This window comes from Myotis nattereri (assembly GCF_964212035.1).
Source record: "Myotis nattereri genome assembly, chromosome: 9".
NCBI lineage: Eukaryota > Metazoa > Chordata > Mammalia > Chiroptera > Vespertilionidae > Myotis > Myotis nattereri.
This window is the reverse complement of record NC_138084.1, coordinates 28031706-28053558: the sequence shown is the minus strand read 5'-3', so window position 1 is coordinate 28053558 and position 21853 is coordinate 28031706. Positions and strand designations below refer to the sequence as shown.

The following is a 21853-nucleotide window of genomic DNA, read 5'->3' as shown; positions in this document are numbered from 1 at the left end:
CTATTTGTTCAGGGACAAGCCTTGGGACACGTCTGCCTATTTTGCCGCCATCTTGTCTCTCCCAGTGTTGACCATTTTAATAATCTCAATCAAGATACATTGAAAGACAGCCATGCCTAGACATCTTAGTGAAATAGCAGAATCCCTAAGATACAGAGAATATCTTAAAAGTAGCCAGTGAGAAAAAGCAAAATTTCCGTAAAAGAGTAACAAAGATTGGATAGCTGTCTTTTAAAGAGTAAAAGCAGAAACCCAAATATAATAATAAGAGTTTTCAAAGTTTTGAAATAAAATAACTCCCAAATGTATTTGTATATATCCTGCTTAATTATTATTTGAGAATGAGTGTGAAATAAAGACCTTATAAACAAATAAAACTTTTAGTTTATGACCAATAGATCTTCATTAAAGAAGAAAGACATATAATGCAAGGAGAACTGGTGAAGAAAGACATATAATGCAAGGAGAACATTGTTGAGAGCATACACAAACCGGAATAATCATTGTTGGATTAAATAATAGTCATTATTTAATCATCATCATAATAATGTCTAATTAAAAATAGGTGTATTTTGAAAATAAATATTAGACAATAATAATAGGGGATGATCTGATGTAAAGTGTTACAAGGCCTTGTTTTGGTCAGAAAAATTAGTACAGAAATTGATTAATTGTAGACTTTAAGTTTGCATATTAAAAATATAAATTAACACTGAAAAAACAGATAGTGTTTAACTTTCAAATTTAATTATGAGACAATGAGAGGATTTCTTTAAAAATTCTGCCAACACAAATTAAGGCAAGAGGAGAGAAAATGCTGTCTATAATAATACAGCAGATGTAATTCCATTTCATAATATTTATTATCAGATTTAAGTAATTTACACTCAGTGCTTAAAGTCAAAGCATTTTATTGGATTCATAAGACTCAAATTCTGATGTATATCTATACTAATAAAAGTGTAATATGCAAATCAACTGAAGGGCCAAACAGCGGAATGACCATCCCGATGACCACGTTATGACACCCACTGACGCCAGGCCAGCCAAGGCGGGTGCAATGCAATTGGTCGGGGGCTTATCCATTACCCCATGATCGCCCCAAAGAGGGAGGCCCAGGCCACCAACTGGCGGGCTGCAGTGGGTGGGTGGGCCCCCCCCCCCCCCCGTGGGATGCGATTGATCGCGGGGTTCCCGGACTGTGAGAGGGCGCAGGCCGGGCTGAGGGACCCATCCCCTGAGTGCATGAATTTCATGCACCAGGCCTCTAGTTGTTTATATTGAAACAATTAAAAAATAAGGATTCATAAATGCTGAGAGTGAAGTGGAACAAAGGAGGACAAAAATAGACCAAATCAAACATGAGAAAACTGTAGAATCTCAGGCAATATCAAACTTAAAAGCTGTAGAGTTGCTCACATAATGACAAATAATTCTGCAGGTGCATAAACCTAAAGCATAAGCTGAAAGTAGACATTGCAGTATTTCAGAAGGCTGGGGAAGGATAGTCTTGCTTGTTTATTATTGGTCACTCTCTCTTATAAGCTTTCCTTTGATCATAACTGTTTCTATTTTATTCAGCACATGCTTACAATAGTACCAGGAACATAGTTGGCAGACAGTATACTCTTAAAATGAGTGAATGTAATAGCTATGAATTTGTCTTCTTATTGCAAAGTGACAGAGATAGCTCTCAGAATGGTAATGCAGATGACATAGTAAGTTTGCAAATATGTATTTTCTCCCTTTTTTCTTATGTGTTTACTGCGCCCTATGTGCTTAACACTATATTATAGAAACGAGAGGTGCTTTTTTGGCCTTTTGGGGGATTTCTGTTTCAGCAGGAGTTTGTGATAAAAAGAGGGAGAACAGTTAGTGCTGTTATTTATTCCAGCTTGATGAATTCATGATTCTTGGAAGCGGTAAGGAACCTTGTGCTGCAGAGCCCACATACCTGGTCAAGACAGAAAGCACAAAGGATGCTCATAGGCTTGCCAGTGATTTGCTTCGAGGTGGGTTGTAAGGGCGTGGCAGAGAGTGCCAGCAATCACTGAATGACTGCTTTCCATGTCCTACGTATATTGTCTCAGTTAATTACATTTCCCTTTCTGAAAAGCCTAATGAGGTAGCTGTTACTATCCCAATTATATAATCTCTCTGTAGGACTCAGAGAGATTAAGCTATTTGCCAGTCTAAGTGATGGAAGTGGGATTTAAGTTTAGGCCATTTTTATTTCAGTCTTTGCTCATTCATCCAAACTTTCATTTAATAATTTTATTCAATAAACGTGTTGTTGTTTTTTTTAGGATCTTGCTTACTATGTGCCAGTCACTGTGTTAGATGGTGGTGACATTTCACGTAACTCCAGCATGTCCCATGGTGGAGGCAGACCCTATTGTCTTTTTCAAGGGCTTTGGCTCAAAGGAATAGGTCAGTGATGGCGAACCTATGACACACGTGTCAGAGGTGACACGCGAACTCATTTTTTTGGTTGATTTTTCTTTGTTAAATGGCACTTAAATATATAAAATAAATATCAAAAATATAAATCTTTGCTTTACTATGGTTGCAAATATCAAAATATTTCTATATGTGACACGGCACCAGAGTTAAGTTAGGGTTTTTCAAAATGCTGACACGCCGAGCTCAAAAGGTTCGCCATCACTGGAATAGGTGGTCCCAGGGAGAAGCATCAGAAGGGATGGTGTTTCCACACTGTCTGTCCCCCTAGGAAGCAATGTGAATCTCTTTGCTCCCCAATAGGAGTAGCCTAATCTAATGGCTCTTTAGAAGGGAACCTTTCAAAATTCCTCCTCCCCTTAGAGTCCTGTATGTCCGGCAGTGCTCTGGCCATCCTTTGGTGAGCTGAGATGGCTAGGCTTGGGAAAAATATATCAGTGTCTCATTACAGAAATTATCTCGATCAATTTAATGCCCCTGTAAAAGAGGCAGCCCTGCTCCGGTGAGTCAGCACATCTTCAGGCTTTTAATATTTATCTTGTAGAAGCTGCCTCCTGGGTCCAACCACTCCTGCTTTATTGCTCCAAAAAAAAAAATGCTTATTATGTGTTTTCAGGTTAAAATAGCATTATTCCCTGCTTTAAATATTAACACTTTGCTTCATAGGCAAAGTCAAAGCAAAAACTCCTCACTTGTCAACCCTAATTCCTAGACCCTGGTGGGTCCTTATGGACACACAGTAAAAGTGCTGCTGATTGCTCTGGCCATTTTGGCTCAGTGGTTAGAGCATTAGCCCAGGGACCGAAAGGTTGCAGGTTCGATTCCCCCTCAAGGACACATACCTCAGTCGCAGGCTTGATCCCTGACCCTGGTCAGGGCACATGCGAGAGGCAACCAATCCATGTGTTTCTCTCACATCAATGTTTCTCTCTCTCTGTGTGTCTCTCCCTCTCCCTTTCACTCTCTAAAAATCAATGGAAAAATATCCTCGGACGAGGATTAACAACAACAAGAACAAAACTGCAGCTGATTGAAGAGCACAGGATGGTGCCTGGCACGTAAGGCATAAGGCTGCTAGCATTAGGTCATTTTTATCAGAGACTCAGGACACAAGCTGGGGATTTTTTTTCACCTCAAAACAGCATCCCTTTGAGAACATAGCGGGCTCTCAGTGCTGGGCTTATCTGAATCTTGTCGCAGATTTCCATTATCGGGATGGTCGATTACCACTCAGTTTCTCTTTGATCATTCTGAGCTGATGAGGCTGTGAGTTCCAGAGGGTAAAGAAATAAAGAACAAGTGTCGATGAATTGCAGTGCGTCCAGGATGCTTCGGTGGGTTTGGTCTTCTGGGAGCTTCTAAATAGTTAAAATAGCTGAGATCTCAGGATTTTACAAGGCAAAGCCTTTCCCAGAGCCTAGGCACTCTTCTCCGTGTTTCCCTCGATTTCTCTATCTGTTGGGTGAACTTGGGTCTGAAACCTTTCCCTTACCTGGACATCACCATCTCCTTAACAGCTCAGCTGTCACTGGGAAGTAAAATGGATGACATTTTTTTTTTTTTAATGCTACAGCTGTTGTTTTTTACCTCAGCTGGTTCTCATGATTCCGCAGATGGTAAACATATGTTTAGAGGCACCTAGAAAAAGCAGCTCTGCCGGATTCCTCCCATCGCTAATTCTCGTTTTTCCTTTCATGCAGAAAGTCCAAGGCGCAGAGCTGGCGAATCTTATACATTTGTAGATTAATATTTCTGTGCATTAAGACTCTGGAAACAGCAGGGCAGCTAATGATATGCTAATGAGCTGACAGTGTTTATTGATCATCATGAAAGTCGACAAATGTCTTTCTTGGCTTTTGTGCAAGCTGGAATATTTTATTAACTGTCTTCAGGGCAGAAATACGTAATTGGTTGCATTTTGAAAATCCTCCTTGTGAGTTTCCTGGAGTCTTACTTTTCATTAGCCTGTTGCCAAAGCGTGGGCCCTTGCCAGTTTATAAACAGAACATGTCTTCATCCCTATATTTACATGCCCTGCAGGAACTCTCCCCGCCCCTTTTCCTTTTGCCTTTCAAAGCAATTTGTTGCAGTGTTTTAGCATACAAAAAAATACAACCGTTTTCTTCAGTGTAAACAGAGATCTGCAGGGAAATAAGAGCCTTAAAAAAGAATTAGCATGTTTGGTGGTAAAGCTACTTTTATTTGTATCAGAAAGCTCTGAGTCTTAGATGGACTTGCTTAATCTTAGTTATTCCATACATAAAAGGGTAATAATAGCATACTTTTTCTAATCTTTTTAAATTGCATCTTCCTGTATTTCTTACTGTGAAATGAGAAATGTTCTTGGAACAATGGAAATAATTGAGCATTAGTTCTCCAAACAAAAAACCCATGTAGAACCTATCTGGTGCAAATTTATCTTTCAGCTCCTGGTGAGCTGAGTGCGGGAGGTAGAAGGTGGCAACAGGTGGATGTAACAAAGGGGGAAGCATCCATTTGTCTCCTTCCCATCAGTATTAATAGTAAAAGTTTATTTATTTGGGCTCTGCATCTTAGGGATTTATTTAGCTACTCAGATTGGCTGAGTTTTAGCATTGCACTAATAATGAGGAGATGGATGGTTTAGCAAATTAATAGATTAAATAAGATGTTGGCGGGTGGGGGAGTGTTAAGCTACTTAAAAAGACCTCTGTTTCCCAGTACTGATGGACTGTTTTAGTGAACTGTTAGCATCTAATGCATATAATTCATCATGGACAGTGAGTAGTATCTATCGATTAAGACAATTAAGATAGGACCTTATTTTGATAATAGGACCTTATTATAGCAACATCTGGTTAGCTCCTGTAGCTCTAAAACTTTCTCAAATGATACATTATTACTTACACATGTTATATAGTGGCCCAGCACTGGTGTTGGAGTTAGGAAACCTATAGTTTAAGGCCAAGGATTAAGGTGGCCTTTAGGAAAGCTACTTAAAGTATTAATGTGCTAGGTTTTCCATAGGTCACATGACCAGGTGATCAGGCCATAGATCAGGCCTCACATCTGTGGTCCTCATCGGGGGTATAACAAGATTGCCTTAGAAGCTTTTGCAAAATATGGTGACTGTCTTTCCTCAACCTCCCCTAAAATTCTGATGTGTATCTCTAGTTTACATATCAGACTAATAGCCATGAAAATTATATTGTTCAATATTGTATAATTCATAGTTTTCAGGAGTTTGATGATGCCTCTAAGGTATTTATTGTGCTTTCTGTGTGTTACAATAGGACCTGCAGGGGATACTGAGATGAAAATATATGATATTTGCCTTCATGGTGTTGATAGTTTAGTAATTCTGTGGGTTGCCATTCAGTTTCAAATCAGGAAGATTTTACCCAGTGGATATATTGGATTTAGATGCTGTTTTCACCACTATGAACTTTTAATGAGTGAACCCTCTTGCACCCAAAGAAACAAATGATTGACAGTAAAGCGGGTTTTTTTCAAAGTGACCTTTCATCTGAGTCATTGGGGACAGCCTTAAAATTGGAGATTCCAGTCCGGCTGTCATGGCTCAATAGTTGAGCATCCACCTATAAACCAGGAGATCATGGTTTGATTCGCAATCAGGGCATATGCCCAGATTGTAGGCTGGATCCCCAGTGCGGGACATGCAGGAGACAGCTGATCAATTATTCTAATTACTGATGTTTCTATCTCTTTCTCCATCTCCCTTCCTCTCTAAAATCAATAAAAACATATATTAAAAAAATAAAAATGGAGATTCCTGAAAACATCACCACAGTCCAGTTTTGGAATACTTCTATTACTCCAAAAAATTCTCCACGACTGCTTACAGTCAATCCCCATTCCCCTCTCCAGCCCTCAGTAAGCAATGATCTGCTTTCTATATCGAGTTATATCTTTTTTCAAGACATTTTCTATAGTAAATGGAATCATACAATACGTAGTCTAATGTGTCTCTTTTCCTTAACATAACAGTTTTAAAATTTTTTCACATATGCATCAGAGCCCTTTATTCCCTTTCTAAAATGGATGAATTAATAGTATGTAACGTAGATGTTAATAAAGTTATGAAACATTTTTAAAAATGGAGATTCCGAACCACGGCATCCAGGGATCCTCTCAAGCAGCACGACTGCGTGGACTCAGACAAGCCCTGCTCCTCCTCACGGAAAGGTCAGATTTCACCTAAAGGTGCGGTTTGCAATCCAGGTTGGAGAGAGGAACACGCGCGGGGGAACTCTGCGTCCCACAAAGTCTGCGGCCGTGGGGGCCAGCGTGATCTGTGAATGTGGAAGGGGTCCTGCAGGGCTGCTGGCAGAAGGGAACTCTAAAAATAAGCCCATAGCTGGACTGGGTGCGAAAAGGCAGCCTCGGATTTTGCCAGTGTGCCGGCTGCTTAGTGCCAGGGGAGAGAGGACATGCGGAAGAGACTGTGCACAGAGCTGGATGGTGGAGGGTTGCCAGTTCATGCACCTTCTCAGGCTCTTTTTCTTTTTTCTCTCTCCCCCTTAAATCTTTGTGTTTGATTATTAAACCCAATACATAGGATCGCCCAATTGGGGTCACTCACAGAGACTGCAGGGGAAAGTTGTTTTTTTGGAATCTGGGAATCACAGCGGGGAGTAACGATCAAAGAACCAGTTCTGGGGCAGTCAACTCTCCCAAAACCTAACTACTGGTTAGAGAGGACTTATAGCCTTGGAGGTCAATCCAGAAACACTGCCACCCAGGGGCTGAACCACAAACTGACACTTCTGTAAATACAAATAAAGGCAGTCTGGGAAACAAATACTGCCTGTTTCAAAATCAGGACTGTGGTTTACAACACGGAGGAACAGTGTATCACAGGGAACTTCAACACTCTCCTGAATACCTGACAGGACTAAGGCGTGCCAAACAGAAGAGTAGAGGAATTGAAGGACCTTCACTACAGCACATTTTTTTTTTCACCTTTTACTCAAGAAACTGATTTTTTTTCTTTTTTCATCACCTGATTTTACCTTTTTAATTACTACATTTTTATTTTTAACTAGTATTATTACTACTACCATTTTACCTTTTTTTATAGTGTCATTTTATTTTCTCTTTATTTTATTTTGGGATTAGTGTTCTACATTCTATTTTCATCTTTCCTTTAGCATCATTTTACTCTACCTCAACTTTACCTTTACACCAAAACTCTCTTCCTCACTTTTCCCTTTTGTTGTCCTGTTTCTCTTACCCTATTCCTGCTTTAGATTTTCCCTATTCCTTCTTTTTACCCCCTATTAAATTTTCATCCTACTTATATATCTAATTTCCAATCCCGTGCTCTAAATCCATATACACCTCTCTCTTCTCTTTCTTCACTATCCAATTTTTTTTTTCTCTCTGTCGTTTTGTTGTTGTTTGCTTGATTTTTGAGTATATTGGTTTTTTTTTTTATGCTTGTTTGTGAGATTGTTCTTCTTTTTCTTTTTCTGTTGGTTTTTTTCTCCCAGTTATTTTTTTGCTTCTGTGTTCCTTTGCCTCACTTGATATTAGTTGTTGTTTGTAGTTTGCATTCATCTCTAGGGATCTGTTGCTGGAATTTGTTGGGATTAGTGGCTGTTCTATTGGAGTTTTCTCCTCATATAAATAGTTTCTTCCCCTCTTCTATTTCATTCTCTTTCTCTTTTTTCTTTTTCTCTTCTTTCTTCCTTATCTCCTAATTCTCTTTGCTCTGGTGGTCACCTTTATTTGGGGTTATTAGTATCGTGAATACATTTGTGTTCAGTGCCTTGTGTGTTGTGCCTTGTTGTGTTGTATTTTGTGCCTTTAAATCAGTACAGCAGAGAGAGAACTACATAACCAAACACCTGGAGAAGAGCGATCATGGTGAAACAAAGAACCAACCCACATATGAAAGAAAAACAGGCATCACCAGAAAAGGAAGTAAACGAAATGGAGGCAATGGAGGCAAGCAACCTGTCAGAGAAAAAATTCAGAGAAATGGGCATAAGGTGGATGAAAAGTATGGAAGACAAATTCAACAATATGTATAAGAACCAAGAGGAAATGAAGAAGAACCAAGAAGAAATGAAAAATGACATTACTGCTATAAAGAACTCAATAGAAAGCATCAACAGTAGACTAGAAGAAGCAGAGGACCGCATCAGTGAGCTAGAAGACAAGGTAGGAAAAAATACCCAAGCAGAGCAGCTTCTAGAAAAAAGAAATTAAAAAGCAAGAGGAGAGCCTAAGAGAACTTTGGGACAACACAAAATGAAACAACATCCGCATAATAGGTGTGCCAGAAGGAGAGGAAACTGAGCAAGGAATAGAAAACCTGTTTGAAAAAATAATGACAGAAAACTTCCCTGATATAGGGAAGAAAAAACTCACACAAATACAAGAAGCTCACAGAGTCCCAAACAAAATGAACCCCAAAAGACTGACACCAAGGCACATTATAATTAAATTGACAAACACCAATGACAAAGCAAGAATCTTAAAAGTGGCTAGAGAGAGACAGAAAGTTACCTACAAAGGATCCCCCATCAGACTAGCGACTGATTTCTCAATAGAAACACATCAGGCAAGAAGAGAATGGAATGAAATATATAAAGTCATGCAAAGGAAGGTTCTGAATCCAAGAATACTGTACCCAGCAAGGCTATCAATCAAAATTGAGGGTGAAATCAGGAGCTTCACAGACAAAAAAGGACTACGGGAGTTTATTACCACCAAACCAGCAATGTAAAAATGGAGATTCCTGGACCTCCTCCTATCTCACTAAAACAGAATCTGGGAGTTGACCCAGGAATCAGAATGTTAAATACTCAAGGTGATTCTTAAGAAACTCAACTTTTGAGAAACATTGCTCTGATGAATGATATGAAATCAAGCTTAAGTCTGAATAAATGAGATCAAATGAGGTCAACTAATATACACTCAACCAGAGCTGCATTTAACACATTGTATGCGGGAAACGTATTTATACGTTTTACATTGACTGGTAGTAGAGCGCGGGACATGTATTAATACGTTTTTTATAGACTAGCGGTAGAATGCGGGTAACATATAAATACGTTTATTTTTATACTTTTTTATTGCTCTAAAGGTATGCTAACATGCATACATACGAATTCCAAAGGACAAAATTTGGGTCTCTAACACATACAATGGTGAATTATGTATGTACTTCCAGATATAACGGTAATCAATCTATTCAACGGCAAAAATGGCCCGCGCCACCTGTTAGCGCGCGATAAAAACTACCCGCAAACAATGTGTTAAGTGTAGATACATTTGAAGTTAAATAAGGAGAAATAATAGAAATTCTACCTTTTGATCCCTTATTTCATTATTTTTTTTTGGAGAAATTGCAATGCTTGAAGGCGAATTTTTATCTATAGAAATCCTCATAGATGATTTTTCTGGGAGAAATAAGGCTGATGGAGCTACTTTGTAGTTTTATACTGAATAAAATGCCCTTCTTGGGGGTCGTTTTGTAAGGAAAACTACGTAGTTCACAAATGTCCCTTTTACTGACAAATGTCCATGCTCTGAATAGACCATATGGCAATTCAATGCAACGCCTTTGGGTTCTTCTTCTGGGGGAGGTGCTGGAATACGCGCACGGGTATGTCTTCACGTGCATACACACGTGCACTCGGACTTCTCTGGGTTACATTTGGAGTTTGCACAATAGATTGCCACTCTTCTTTTAATCCAGTATGGAATTAGACCCAGTCAAATAAATTAACATTCCATCTTGATTTGTTTGGCAAGAACACATTTCCATGTAATTTGTGGGCTGACCCTCATGACCTCCCCTTAGAAAAAAAACACCAAGTGCTTTGAGTTTTTGCATTAATGGGCACTGAGAAGCTGCCAGCCCTTATTTCTGTTTTTGTTCAAGTCAACATCATTGACCTTTACCTAATGACCAGTGTAACGCACAAGCGCATGCCAGAGATTCATAGTGGAAAAAGAGAGAGGTGAGGAGGGAGGCAGGTGGAAGAAAGGTGTGAGAGAGGCAATTTGTAATGTATAATGGAACAAAATCAGCAGTCACTTTTTAAAAAGCAAAAGTGCTGTTGTGTACTATATTATGTTGCTATAGAATGAGTGGGTGGAGTATCTTTTCCAAATGGGTTTTCCATTTGTTTTGGGAAAGGTCATTGATACCACCATATATGTATTCCAGGTTTCTGAGTGCCTTTCTGTGGCTGATAAAAATAAGAATGATTTAGGATCTTGCAACAAACAGATAATAGATGTACCTGATCTTTTCCTGGTCATGTGCTTTCACCATTTCCTCATCACCTCAGAAGACCAAACATCCTGGTCTGCCTGGGACTCTCTCAGTTTAGCACTGAAATCCCTAAGTCCTAGGAAAACCCACATAGTCAGTCATTCTAAATGCATTCGTATTCAACCTGATTAGACAGATGTTTTCTACTGTGACATTCAGTTTCCTACGACGGTCTGTTCTCTGGTGGAAATCTACAGCCTTTTGTGTCCTTGATTCCCTTTTTCATTTACCTTGAAAGGTAGCAAATGCACGGAGATCTATTTCAATTTGGTCACTTGTTTCATTAAGTGCTGGGAGGATCTTTAGCTGTTGCATAAGCATTTCTCCTTCCAGATGAAGTATCTAAAGCTCAGAGAAGATGGATCTTATTGTCTGAGTTCACCCAGTTGACCAGACCCAGATCTAGAACTTGAACGCAGATCCTCTGGCTTCCAATCCCGTGCTGCTCTCAAAGTTCTCAAATGTGCTTGAAAGATACCCTGTCCTCTTAAGGGAGTGAACTTACTTTGGCAAAACTGAGCAACTTCATACCAGAAAGAAGCGGATGCACTCAGATTACACTCCATTCATTGCTTCCTGGAATTCTCCTGCAGGAGATTCTGATTCCTGTTGAGGAACAGAGGCAGGGACTTCCTCCCCAAGGTGAGGCTAGCTCCTCCTCATCGCACTGCATAAGCACTGCATCATCCATGAAGAGGAAGAAGTCAATACTACATTTATCTCACTCTGAGGAAGAGGTCCTGTGATCCTGTTACTTCTATTAATATTTCCAATTAATATTTTATCCTGAAAGAATAAGCAGAAAACGGCATGTACTGATTATCATCTGCTGTTTAGAAGATGAGCACGTGCGTGTTAAATGTTACTTCCTCTGAAAGACTTGCACACTATCTTATGCCTATATTTTATTTATAGATTGAGCTCAATATTCTGAATCAGCTTCCCCATTTACCATCTGTTCTGTAATATCTCTTCCATCAAATCAGTTAAAAAACAAAAAACACCCACTTAGAAACAGAATCTTGAAATTCAACATGCACACTCCAAAGCCAGGTCATTATTTTCATTGAGAGATAGCAGCCCCAATGAGTTTCTTAAATGAGGGCTGTACTTCCTGAATAAGTTACAGAATTAAAAGTCCACCTTTTTACTCACAGGGAGTTGTTGAGCCATTCTTAAGATTTACCAGCCAACACTCATGTCACTTAAGTAGCTGAGAGCAAAGACTGATCGGAAAATTTTCCCATGTCAAATTTATTTTTCCGTGACTAAACGAATCAATAGGAACATTTTAGTTTAATATGTTTCTATTATCTTTTTGCTCCCATGTTAAAAAAATCTGCAAATCATGAATATTTAATGATCCAGGATGATTAGGGCATTGAAGAGAATTTTTATGACCTCAGTGACTTTTCAGTCCCATAGTTAAAGAATATTTATTGATGGATCCTTAGTGCTCTGATGTCTTTTGTCTCAGCCAGTGGTTACTAACTGTAGCTTTCTCAAGATGAATGTACTTTTCGACATTCCTAGAAGAGGACAGTTTGGAGTAGTTCAATGTAGACTAAGGCCAACTCACCTTTTGAATGAGGCTCCCAGTCTTGTTTGGAAAGAATCTCCCCCGCAGAGAACACATGTCAGGCCCACGTGAACTGCTGGGAACTGTATTATTGACCCCCAGCTTTCTCTTCTGTTGCCCAGGGGATCATCCAAGATGGGAAAATCATCTTTATGCCGAATGGGTACATAACGCAGTGTCCGAACCTGAATCGCAGTAAGTAGCAGTGTAAAGCATTTGTAAATTTGTAACATTTTTGTTGATAATATCAGAGAATCAGGTCAGGAAGGATACCTGCACACTATGTACCGTGTTGACCGATGAGGTGGTAAGGTTGTTGAAAGAGGCCTTATCTAAGCGTACTAAATCCTTCTCTGTCTTTGAATTTCTGAAAAGCTTATGTATTATTTATAGAATTAAAACTTGAAGGTAAGAAAAATTACATTAGCAGTTTGGGTTCAGTAGTTTGGTACAGAACGATATCCTATATAATAAGAGAGGAATATGCTAATTAGCCGTTATGCCCTGGGGCGTAACAACCAAGCATGTCATGACCAGATCACGGATCAGCGGGAGGGTGGGCCAGAGAGGTACAAGTGGGCTATGGAGAGCTACAGGAGGGGGCAGGGCAGCAAGCTATGGGGGGAGGGGGGGAGGTGAAAGCGGAAGGGGGCGGGGGGAGCTAAGGAGGGCGGGGCAGCAGGCAGAGAGCTACAGGAGGGCGGCAGCGACCTACTGGCGCACAGAATCGTGTGCAGGGCTACTAGTGTTTAATATAATTATACATATTTTGAAAAGCTATTCTTTTTTGAATTGCTATTTCTTTCATCTAATTTTGATAGTTGCCAACCTTATTGCTATATTTTACATTTTTTTATTTAAAAACTTTTTAAAACTTGTAGTGACATTGACTATTTTGTATTAGTTTCAGGTGTACAGCATAGTGGTTAGACAATCATACTTTACAAAGTGTTCCCCCTGATATTTCCAGTACCCAGCTGGCACCTCACATAGTTATTACAGTATTTTTGACTATGTTTTCTTATGCTGTATTTTATTTTAAAACTATTCTTTAAACTGCTTGACCTGGATTTGAGTTTTCTTTTTCTTCTATGATAATTTACATTTTCACAGTCACCTCTCAATAAAAACAAGGGTTTAATTTTAACTTAAAAATGTCATACTGCCTTTCTCTTCAGTGAGCAGTCTTTTTTCCCCCTGTTTCTTTCTGTTGGTTTATTAATAAAAGGGAGAAATCTAGACCTGAAATCCTCTGTGATTTTATGCCAGTTTCAAAGTAACACTTAAACAGAAAAGCAAAAAGCCTTCTACATAGCCAAACAACTACTGTTTTAAAAATGTTCTTTTTTATATTAGCACTGTATCAACATTGGTGTTATCTTTTCTTTATTGAGCCTGCCCAACCTGTAGTGATTTCTTAAGCCTGGTGCAAGGAATAATGGATTTACAAGAGCTTTTGGCCAAGATGACTGCAAAAGTAGGTATCTAAATTTCACCTGTGATGTTTCACTTCTATCGCCATGCTGTCTGGAATGTAGAGTGATGTGCTTGAATGGAAACATTTTTAGCGTTGGCATCTGCAATACATTACTCGAAATAGCACTACCTATAGTGAACATAACTATTTCTGTCTTCAATACTATTAGGCTGAATCAAAATGTTTACTTGAAAAATGTTTGGAAGAAAGAGGCATGTGTATCACCGCTGATTCCCTGGGAGTGCAAAAGAATTTGCCCATTGGCTATTAAACTGGTGCCACTGTGAGATGATCTATGGTCAGAGCCGCGGTGGCTCATAAGCTAATGCATTTCAGATGTAAGAATAATTGCCAATAATCAGAAAGGGCAAAATAGCTATTGTTAGGAAGAGATGACTGTCGCAGCCAGGCCCTGTATTGCATTTGTAATGTATGATTCATTTCAGAACTGGCCCTGAGTTACACAGGGAGGGAGGCAAAGTTGCCTTTCAGCACCTTCAGTTTATAATTCTGCATCTTTTTCACTCTTCATCATCCTCTTAACAAGAATCATCGGAGGATCTGCTAGTTGCCAGGTGCTGTGTCAGGTACAAAGGAGACACAGGTGAGCAAGACAGGATTCTACCCCAGAGGTGTTCATATTGAGTGGCAGAGCCAAACATGTAAACAATTAGGGGCTTTCATATATATATTCATAAAGTTTAGATTGGTAATGAAAAGCCCTGAGCTTTGTGGAAAAAGGCACCGGATAAATAGAAAATGTGGCTATGTTGTTATGATACCTATCAGTTGCGGACATGAGTTCCGGCCCAGGGCGAAGAAAGAATTAGATTGGGCCTCAGAGGCGGTAGACTCTGCGAAAGGAAGAATTTTAATAACAGTGGAAATGATACATTAATCTATTCCACCCGCGGCTACAACTGCTCCCTGCCATCAGCCGTGGCACCTGGAAAAAAATGGGTGGAGAGATGTTTTGGAGATAGGACTGTTTTTTGGCCCCGTAGATTGTGCTGCTGAAGACAGTACGTTATTTCCAACTAGGTGTGTGGCCACGTCGCCTTTTGTCTGGGAACGGAGAGACAGAACACTTCTCTAAGAAACTGAGGCGGGGACTGGAGAGCCTGAAGCATTGTTTGCAGTTCACCGCCGAGTGCAGTGGAAATGGGAAATGCAGGCAATTATTTGCCTTCCCAGCTTGTGGCAGAGGGAGGCTTTTATTTTATATTATGTGGAGCAGCTTGATCTCAATACCATCAATTCTACGTTAGCTCGCTGCCCAACTTTTGGAACAAGAAACATGTCACCCGGTCTCCAGTGATTGTGGCTGCTCCCTCCCTCGCTCCCAGGATGCCCTTTTCCTTCTCGGGCCTGCCTGTTCCCGGGGAATGGCAGTCTTCTCTTTCTTAGTCGTACATTATCCGGGAGTCACATGGCACTTGGTCCTCCGAACAGTATTGTGTGAAACGAGCCTTGGTGAGGTAGAGATATTTAATTGTGGGCAGTGGCAAGCAGAAAATAATGTAATCCACCGTTTCACCCCCCAACTCCTCACACTTTGGAAGATTTATATGTCTGTTTCTTCCAAACTGTGAGTAGAATTATACTGAGAAAACTTGAGCGCTTCCATTTTCACTGCATAGTTTGGAATCTACGATAAGCAAGACCAGGAGTTGGCAAACTTTTGTTGTAAAGGCCCAGCTCGTGCATGGCTGGTTTTGCAGGCCAAGAGGCAAAGGTGAGGATATCATGTATATATTTGTGTTATTTAAAATTAACCATTTAAAACATAACCATTGAAAAATGGAAAAATTATTCTTAGTTCACAGACCATATAAAAATAAATCGTGGTCCCAGCTGGGTCAGTGGTTGAATGTTGACCTATGAACCAGGAGGTCACCATTTGATTCCCGGTCAGGGCACATGCCGGGATTGCAGGCTCGATCCCCAGTGTGGGGCGAGCAGGAGGCAGCCACTCAATGATTCTCTCTCGTCATTGATGTTTCTATCTCTCTCTCTCCCCTTCTCCCTTGCTCTCTGAAATCAATAAAAATATATTAAAAAAAAATAAGTTGTGGGACAGATTTGGGCCATGGCCTTAGTTTGTCAGCCCCACATCTAGAAGAAGCTGGAAGGAAACTCATACTAGGCAATATTGGCTGAGTGTTTCCTATGTGTTATTTACAATGCTTCACCTTTTTATAGTCCCTGTCACTCTAAGCCTCACAACCATCCTGTGAGCCAGGCTTGATGTGTTAGCCCTCTTTCCCGATGAGAAGACTGAGTTCCAAGAAAGTCCTGTAACTTTTCCTCAGATAGTGGATGTCAGAGCTGGGATGCACACTCAGATTCTGAGAGCTGAATCATGACTGAGTTTACAGTTGGGGGAGAGAGGATTAGGAAGAGAGAGAGGAGATATGAGCAGGAGTGAGTGATGAAGAGAGGGAGGTGGATGCCACAGGCAGGAGAATGAAGGGATCAGTGAGAAGAGGAATGCGCAATAAAAAGACAGGACAAGAGGAATGCGTGCTAGGATGGTACCAGTTGGGAGTGAAGAGTGGGCATAGAACTTCCAGCAGCTTTTAAAGGGGTAAGGTCAGGGCAAAAAAAAGGCCCCTTAACTCATTCTTTTTTGGCTGCTGCCACTTGTTTTCCTTGGAAATCTGTGGATTTTTTCCTAGTCTGAACCTGAGTCCTGCCACCACCTCATGGAGTCCTGCCACCAACCACCTCACGGGGCCACCTTATAGCCCGCCATTTCCTTAAGGGTTTTCAGATCACAGACACTGCTCAGAATCAAACTGCAAACACAGGGTAGGCCAGGTGAATTCTCAAGGAATATACTTCCCTCTAGTCACTGTGCCAAAATCTGAACAGCAAGACCTTTCTGTGCCTTATGCAAGCCTTGTTTCCTTTTTGTTCAGTTTTGAACTGAGGTTGCAGCCCTCTGGGGCCAGGTCTTCATGGAGGAGTTTCCTTTCGAACGTCCCCTATTGAGCAGACCGTGTTCTCTATATCCCCTGCACCCTGGGCAGCTATCAAGATGGGAGCTCAAGGGTTCATTGGACTTTTTGCAGCTGCAATTTTCCCATATATAAATTGGTAAAAATTATTCTTGGTTTTATAAGGATTCCATGAGATAGGCAAGAGAGATTTGGAAGTCTAGTTTGCTGCATGGCACACTGTGAGCATTCAGTAAGCAATGACTGTTGTTAAATAGGCAACTCTGGGGGAAAGATGGTCCCTGAGAAAACGTACACCTTCCCCAGTGGCTTATATCACACAGCCTAGCAGAGGCAGCGAATTGATGTCAGAGCTCTGGTCTAGAGCCAGGTGCCAGGAGGTCTTGGAAAGCAGCAGAAAGTCCCACACATGGGTCTGAGTGGAAGCCATGGAAGCCTAGCAAAGAGCAAGCTCAGTGCACAAGCTGGACAGGGAGTGGTAGCCAGTCACACCAAACCAAACAGATGAGCTCAGGGGTCGGGTCTGTCTAGGAGGGCTTGCTGTTCCTTTTCACCTTTGGGCTGGGAAGGCTGGAGAATGACTCTGCCTTTGCTTGATACAGGACGGGTCATGGGAACAGCTTGCATGCACCTCCAGGTGACAGCAGCCAGGGCACACAGGAGCCTGCTTGAGAAGAAGTCCTGGCAGTCTGGCAAAATCATCTATTTTCCAAGGCAGCGAAGGTGCAGGGAAACTGCCCCCCAAGGGACCACTAATTCCCTGGCTTCCGCTGGAGTTTTCCCAGGTAGTCTGGACATTGTGGGAAGCACCACCACCTGGGCCAGGTGCACTGGGATAGGGGCAGGCTCTGTCCCGCTCTCCAAGCTCAGGAAGAAAAGATGCTGGAGACAGGGGATTTCTTGATTACTTCTGTTTAAATCTTTGACAAAGCTATTTATGCAAATCAAGCAGCATTTGGAGTGGCATTTCAGTTTTTAACATATTTAATTTGGAGACTTTCATTGTTTTGAGGGGCTCAGTAATGATTTTTCAATTAAGCTTAAAGGTTTAACAATAGAAGAATTCTTTTTTTCCCCTTCCATCTAGCAAATGCCAAATAAGTAGTATTTCAAGGAAAAAAACAAAGAGCCATCCACCACATGACTAATGGACTTAGATCCATTCAGTGGCCTCTTACTGCAGAAAAGGCGTCTGCTGTCTGTCTTTGAATGTGTATCGTTAAGAATAAGTGATTTGGTCCATGGTTATTTATATAAACGCACAAGCAAAGGTAAAACAGAATTGAGATGTAGATTTGATACCGTATCTTATTTTGGATCTGCAGGCATTCTTGGAGAAAGTAGCAGGTAGTGTAGAAATAGTCTTGAAAACAAATTTGTGTAAATTCAGCATGCTAATATCAGTGACAGAAAATGTAATTCATTTTTGATTCAGAGTTGTTTGTATCTTTTACTGTTGCAACATGATGTAGCAGGGAGAAAAAGGAAAGCAGGATTACATATTAAGTGCCTTTGAAAAATTAGCTTTTTGCTTTAATATCTCTTTTGTCTTTGTGTTTGTCTGATATACTTTTATGTTAGAGTTTAGAGCTTTGCAATGTTATCAGAAAAGGCTAAATATATTAAAAATAAAAGCTAAGTTCAGAAGGTAAATAAGAGTTAGTCCTGAGAATAGTTTCATTATATTAAAACAGAGGTTTTCCTTGGAATTGAGTTTTAAGGTTGAGCATAGCTTGTTGGACTTTATTGGAAATTGCCAATGTGACCCTCAAGAAAACTCCTGGATTTTCTGGAAACCAGGACAGATGAAGAATTGCCTGTTGGGTCTTTTAATCTTTAAGAAGTTTCCTCCTTGGTACTAGAATTGTTCCAGCTTTTTTGAGTGAGGCAGGCACATTTCTTCTCATAGGTACCCCATTCTGAGCCAGTTTTAGGAGGAATGCAGATCTAGTTCAACTCTTGTTCAATCCCAGGTCACATCAATCACTACCTTTTGTAGGAACTATTGGGACTATGGAATGAAGTAAAGATAATGTGTGATGTTGTCACTTCCTTTTTATTATCTCTTACCTATACATGGTTTTGGTCACTTGACCTCACCAGTCTTGGAAGTATTTTTTCCCATTGTTTCTGAAAGAATTCTCAAAGAACTTAATTATCATAACTTCTAGAAACTCTATGATTAGGCTGGAGATTCAAATGTACCCTGAATTTTTGGAATGTAACCTGCATATTAGAAGAGTCAGAGGAAGCCAATATTTCAGGCATAGTCAACTCTACTTTTCTCAGGGCTGATTATAGTGTATGTAGTTGGTCTAGGATCCTGTTTGTTCTTTTCCCTGCCCATTGGCATCACCCATGAAATGCAGACCACAAATAAGTTTTCATGAGAAATTCCAAAAGCTTGGAGAGAGAGGATGAGATAAGTGATTAAAAACCAAGGTTGGAATATGGATTCCATTTCCAGAGAGTGGCACTGTTATGAGTAATTGAGAGGGTCATGTATGGAATGGAGTCATAGTTGATGTAGAAGGATGGTGGGAGTCATCATTACCTAGGGTGAACCATTATATCTAAAATACTGGTTAGAAATAGTCTTGGTGGCATCAGGGATTGACTTGGTCTCCTGGATGGGGAAGATATTCAAGACATAAAGGTGTAAGTATGATTGAGAAGGAGAAGAAAGCCTGTTAGATGGTTTTTTTAAGGAAGTTATATTTGTTTCTCAATCAAGGCATCTCGATGTAAGGAAAGGGAAATACTGGTATTGGATTGAGTTACTCCTTAGAATGGATGTGGCAATAGCCAGATCATACCACAGTTCAGTTTTTTTGACACCATATTTTTGAAGGCAAAATGGAGTAGGTTGCATGGAAGGTGATCAGGAGAGGATTGGGACCCTATCACGTGGGGCTGATTGTGGCCAGGAGCAGGCACGAGGACAGGATAACCTCAAGTATTTGAAGAGAGGTAGACTTGCTCAGAATGGTTACAAGGCAAAACTGGAGGTAATAGGGAAAAGGGAGAGATTTCAGGACTCAATCCAAGAAGGGTGTTTAAGACATCCAGAGCTAACAACAACAAAAATGTTTCCTTAGAGGATAATAAGTGTCCCACCACTCTCCATGTGCAAAGACTTGTGAACACATTCAAGCTGTATATCCCCTCTCCAATCAAAGATTCTATGACTCTTGGTTAATGGCAACAGTTGGGTGACTTAGAAAAATGAAAAAAAGGTTCTATCACCAAATCTTGATCTCACCTGGGGGTTGGTTGCCTTTTCTGACTTTCATCTGAACACCAAAGTGCATCCTTGGGACATTCTGTTTGGGGGATTGGGACATGGAGAAAAACTAGATTCTTCTATGACTTTCCCCTATTCTGGCCCCTGCCGCCAGAATTTTTCCTCAGAGAGGAAGCAATGACTTCCCAGCTTGTAAAGCATGGCACTCTGGTTAGTATGTGCAGAACACGGAGCGGAAGGTGGGAGATAAATGTGAGTGCATTGGAGTTCCTCATTAGATCTCCTGTAAACAGTGTAATGAGTCCTTGAGAACACATTCATTACAGTGCTGCCGTGTGGGCTTGGAGCTGAGAGCACATACATTTTTGAACACGCAGGAGGTCCCTGCGATACAGTTTAATGTCTCATTTGGTGCTCATTAGACCATGGGAGTCAATATGTCTTTAATTTAGAATGATTCCACCTCATGTAAAAGAAAAAAATATTCAGAACAAAAAACAGATCTGACTAAGAATCAGCTGCTCTGAGCATTGTTTCCCTCCTACTTGAATTTTTTTCCTTGTTGCTATTAGCTTTGTTAGGACCGTGCAATGGAATTACAGCAGTTACACCTAGTCGCTCTCGTTCGCAGCTAAATTATGCAGAGACGAGACTCAGTCAATTGGAAAACTGTCATTGCGAGAAGACTTGTCAAGTGAGTGGGCTGCTGTATAGAGACCAAGACTCCTGGGTGGACGGCGATCACTGCAGGAACTGCACGTGCAAAGTAAGACTCTTTGTAAAGAAATGAAATAAAGACACTTTTAACGGGGCAGTGTCACTGACTATGGTGTGATCTGGTTCTTCAGTATAGAATACTAACTAAGAGGTATTACCTTTCTACTAAGCCCTGTTTAGTAATCTATGAGTTATGAAGGGAAACTGGTAGAAGTGTCATTTTATATATAAATACTTGGAAATTAAAATTCACTTTCCCTTGACAACACACTCTAATGTGACCGAATATTTTATAAGAAACTCACTGTTTGGAGTTTGGAGGTTAGACTATCAGAAGGAGGAAAAACTCCTTTGAGTTTTCAGAGAACCTACTGGTCAGCTTCATTCAGAACTTTTCTCTGCTGGAACAGATTTTAAAAGGGGGTTTAATTAGTTCCTAAGTGTTTTTTTATTGAATTTTACAAGGTACCCAACATGTGTTTCAGAGAATGACAAAACTGCTGAACTTTCAGGGTAGCCATCATTAGTGGGCTCCTTTATCTGTTTCAGAGAATTCCGAAAGCCCTCTTCCCAAATTAATATGTAAACCCTGTCCAGTTGAAATTATTTGATACATATCTGAAGACTGCCATTGTTGTCTGAGAAAATACAAAACAGATTGTTAGCGCCTCAACAATGATTGACAGGGTTTGAAAAAGGTGTTATTTATGTTCTTGAAAAAATAAGCTTTTTGGTTTCTGCCTAATCTCCTTAGCCCACATGGGGAGATGGAATGAAGCCAGTGATGTATATCAGAAAAGTAATTGAGGTGGCACGGGTTTATTCAGGCAAGAGGAAATATTTTATGTATGGTCCTGGAGCAGACGGGGTATTCTTCACACGGCTTCTGTTTCCCTGATGAGGTTTCTGGGATGAGCTGTGAGCTCTGTCCACCCGAGGGAGCTTTCAGAGGACACTTCTGAGATTCCTTTCCCGGTCCTTCCTTCCTCAGAGTGGCACTGTGGAATGCCGAAGGATGTCCTGCCCCCCTCTCAACTGCTCCCCAGACTCCCTCCCTGTGCACATTCCTGGCCAGTGCTGTAAGGTCTGCCGACGTAAGTACTAACTGAGGGTCGGAGTGGCTTTG

General features: G+C 40.6%; 1 protein-coding gene across 2 annotated transcripts in view; it reads left to right on the top strand.

The window, feature by feature from the left end:
- NELL1 (neural EGFL like 1) overlaps positions 1 to 21853 on the top strand; it is a 702892-nt gene that overhangs the window by 138380 nt on the left and 542659 nt on the right. For both annotated transcript variants that reach the window (XM_081098633.1, XM_081098634.1), the window contains exons 6-9: positions 12452 to 12524; positions 13724 to 13806; positions 20642 to 20776; positions 21719 to 21821. In XM_081098633.1, the coding sequence (XP_080954759.1) occupies positions 12452 to 12524; positions 13724 to 13806; positions 20642 to 20776; positions 21719 to 21821 (394 nt within the window). The remainder of the gene's footprint in view (positions 1 to 12451; positions 12525 to 13723; positions 13807 to 20641; positions 20777 to 21718; positions 21822 to 21853) is intronic.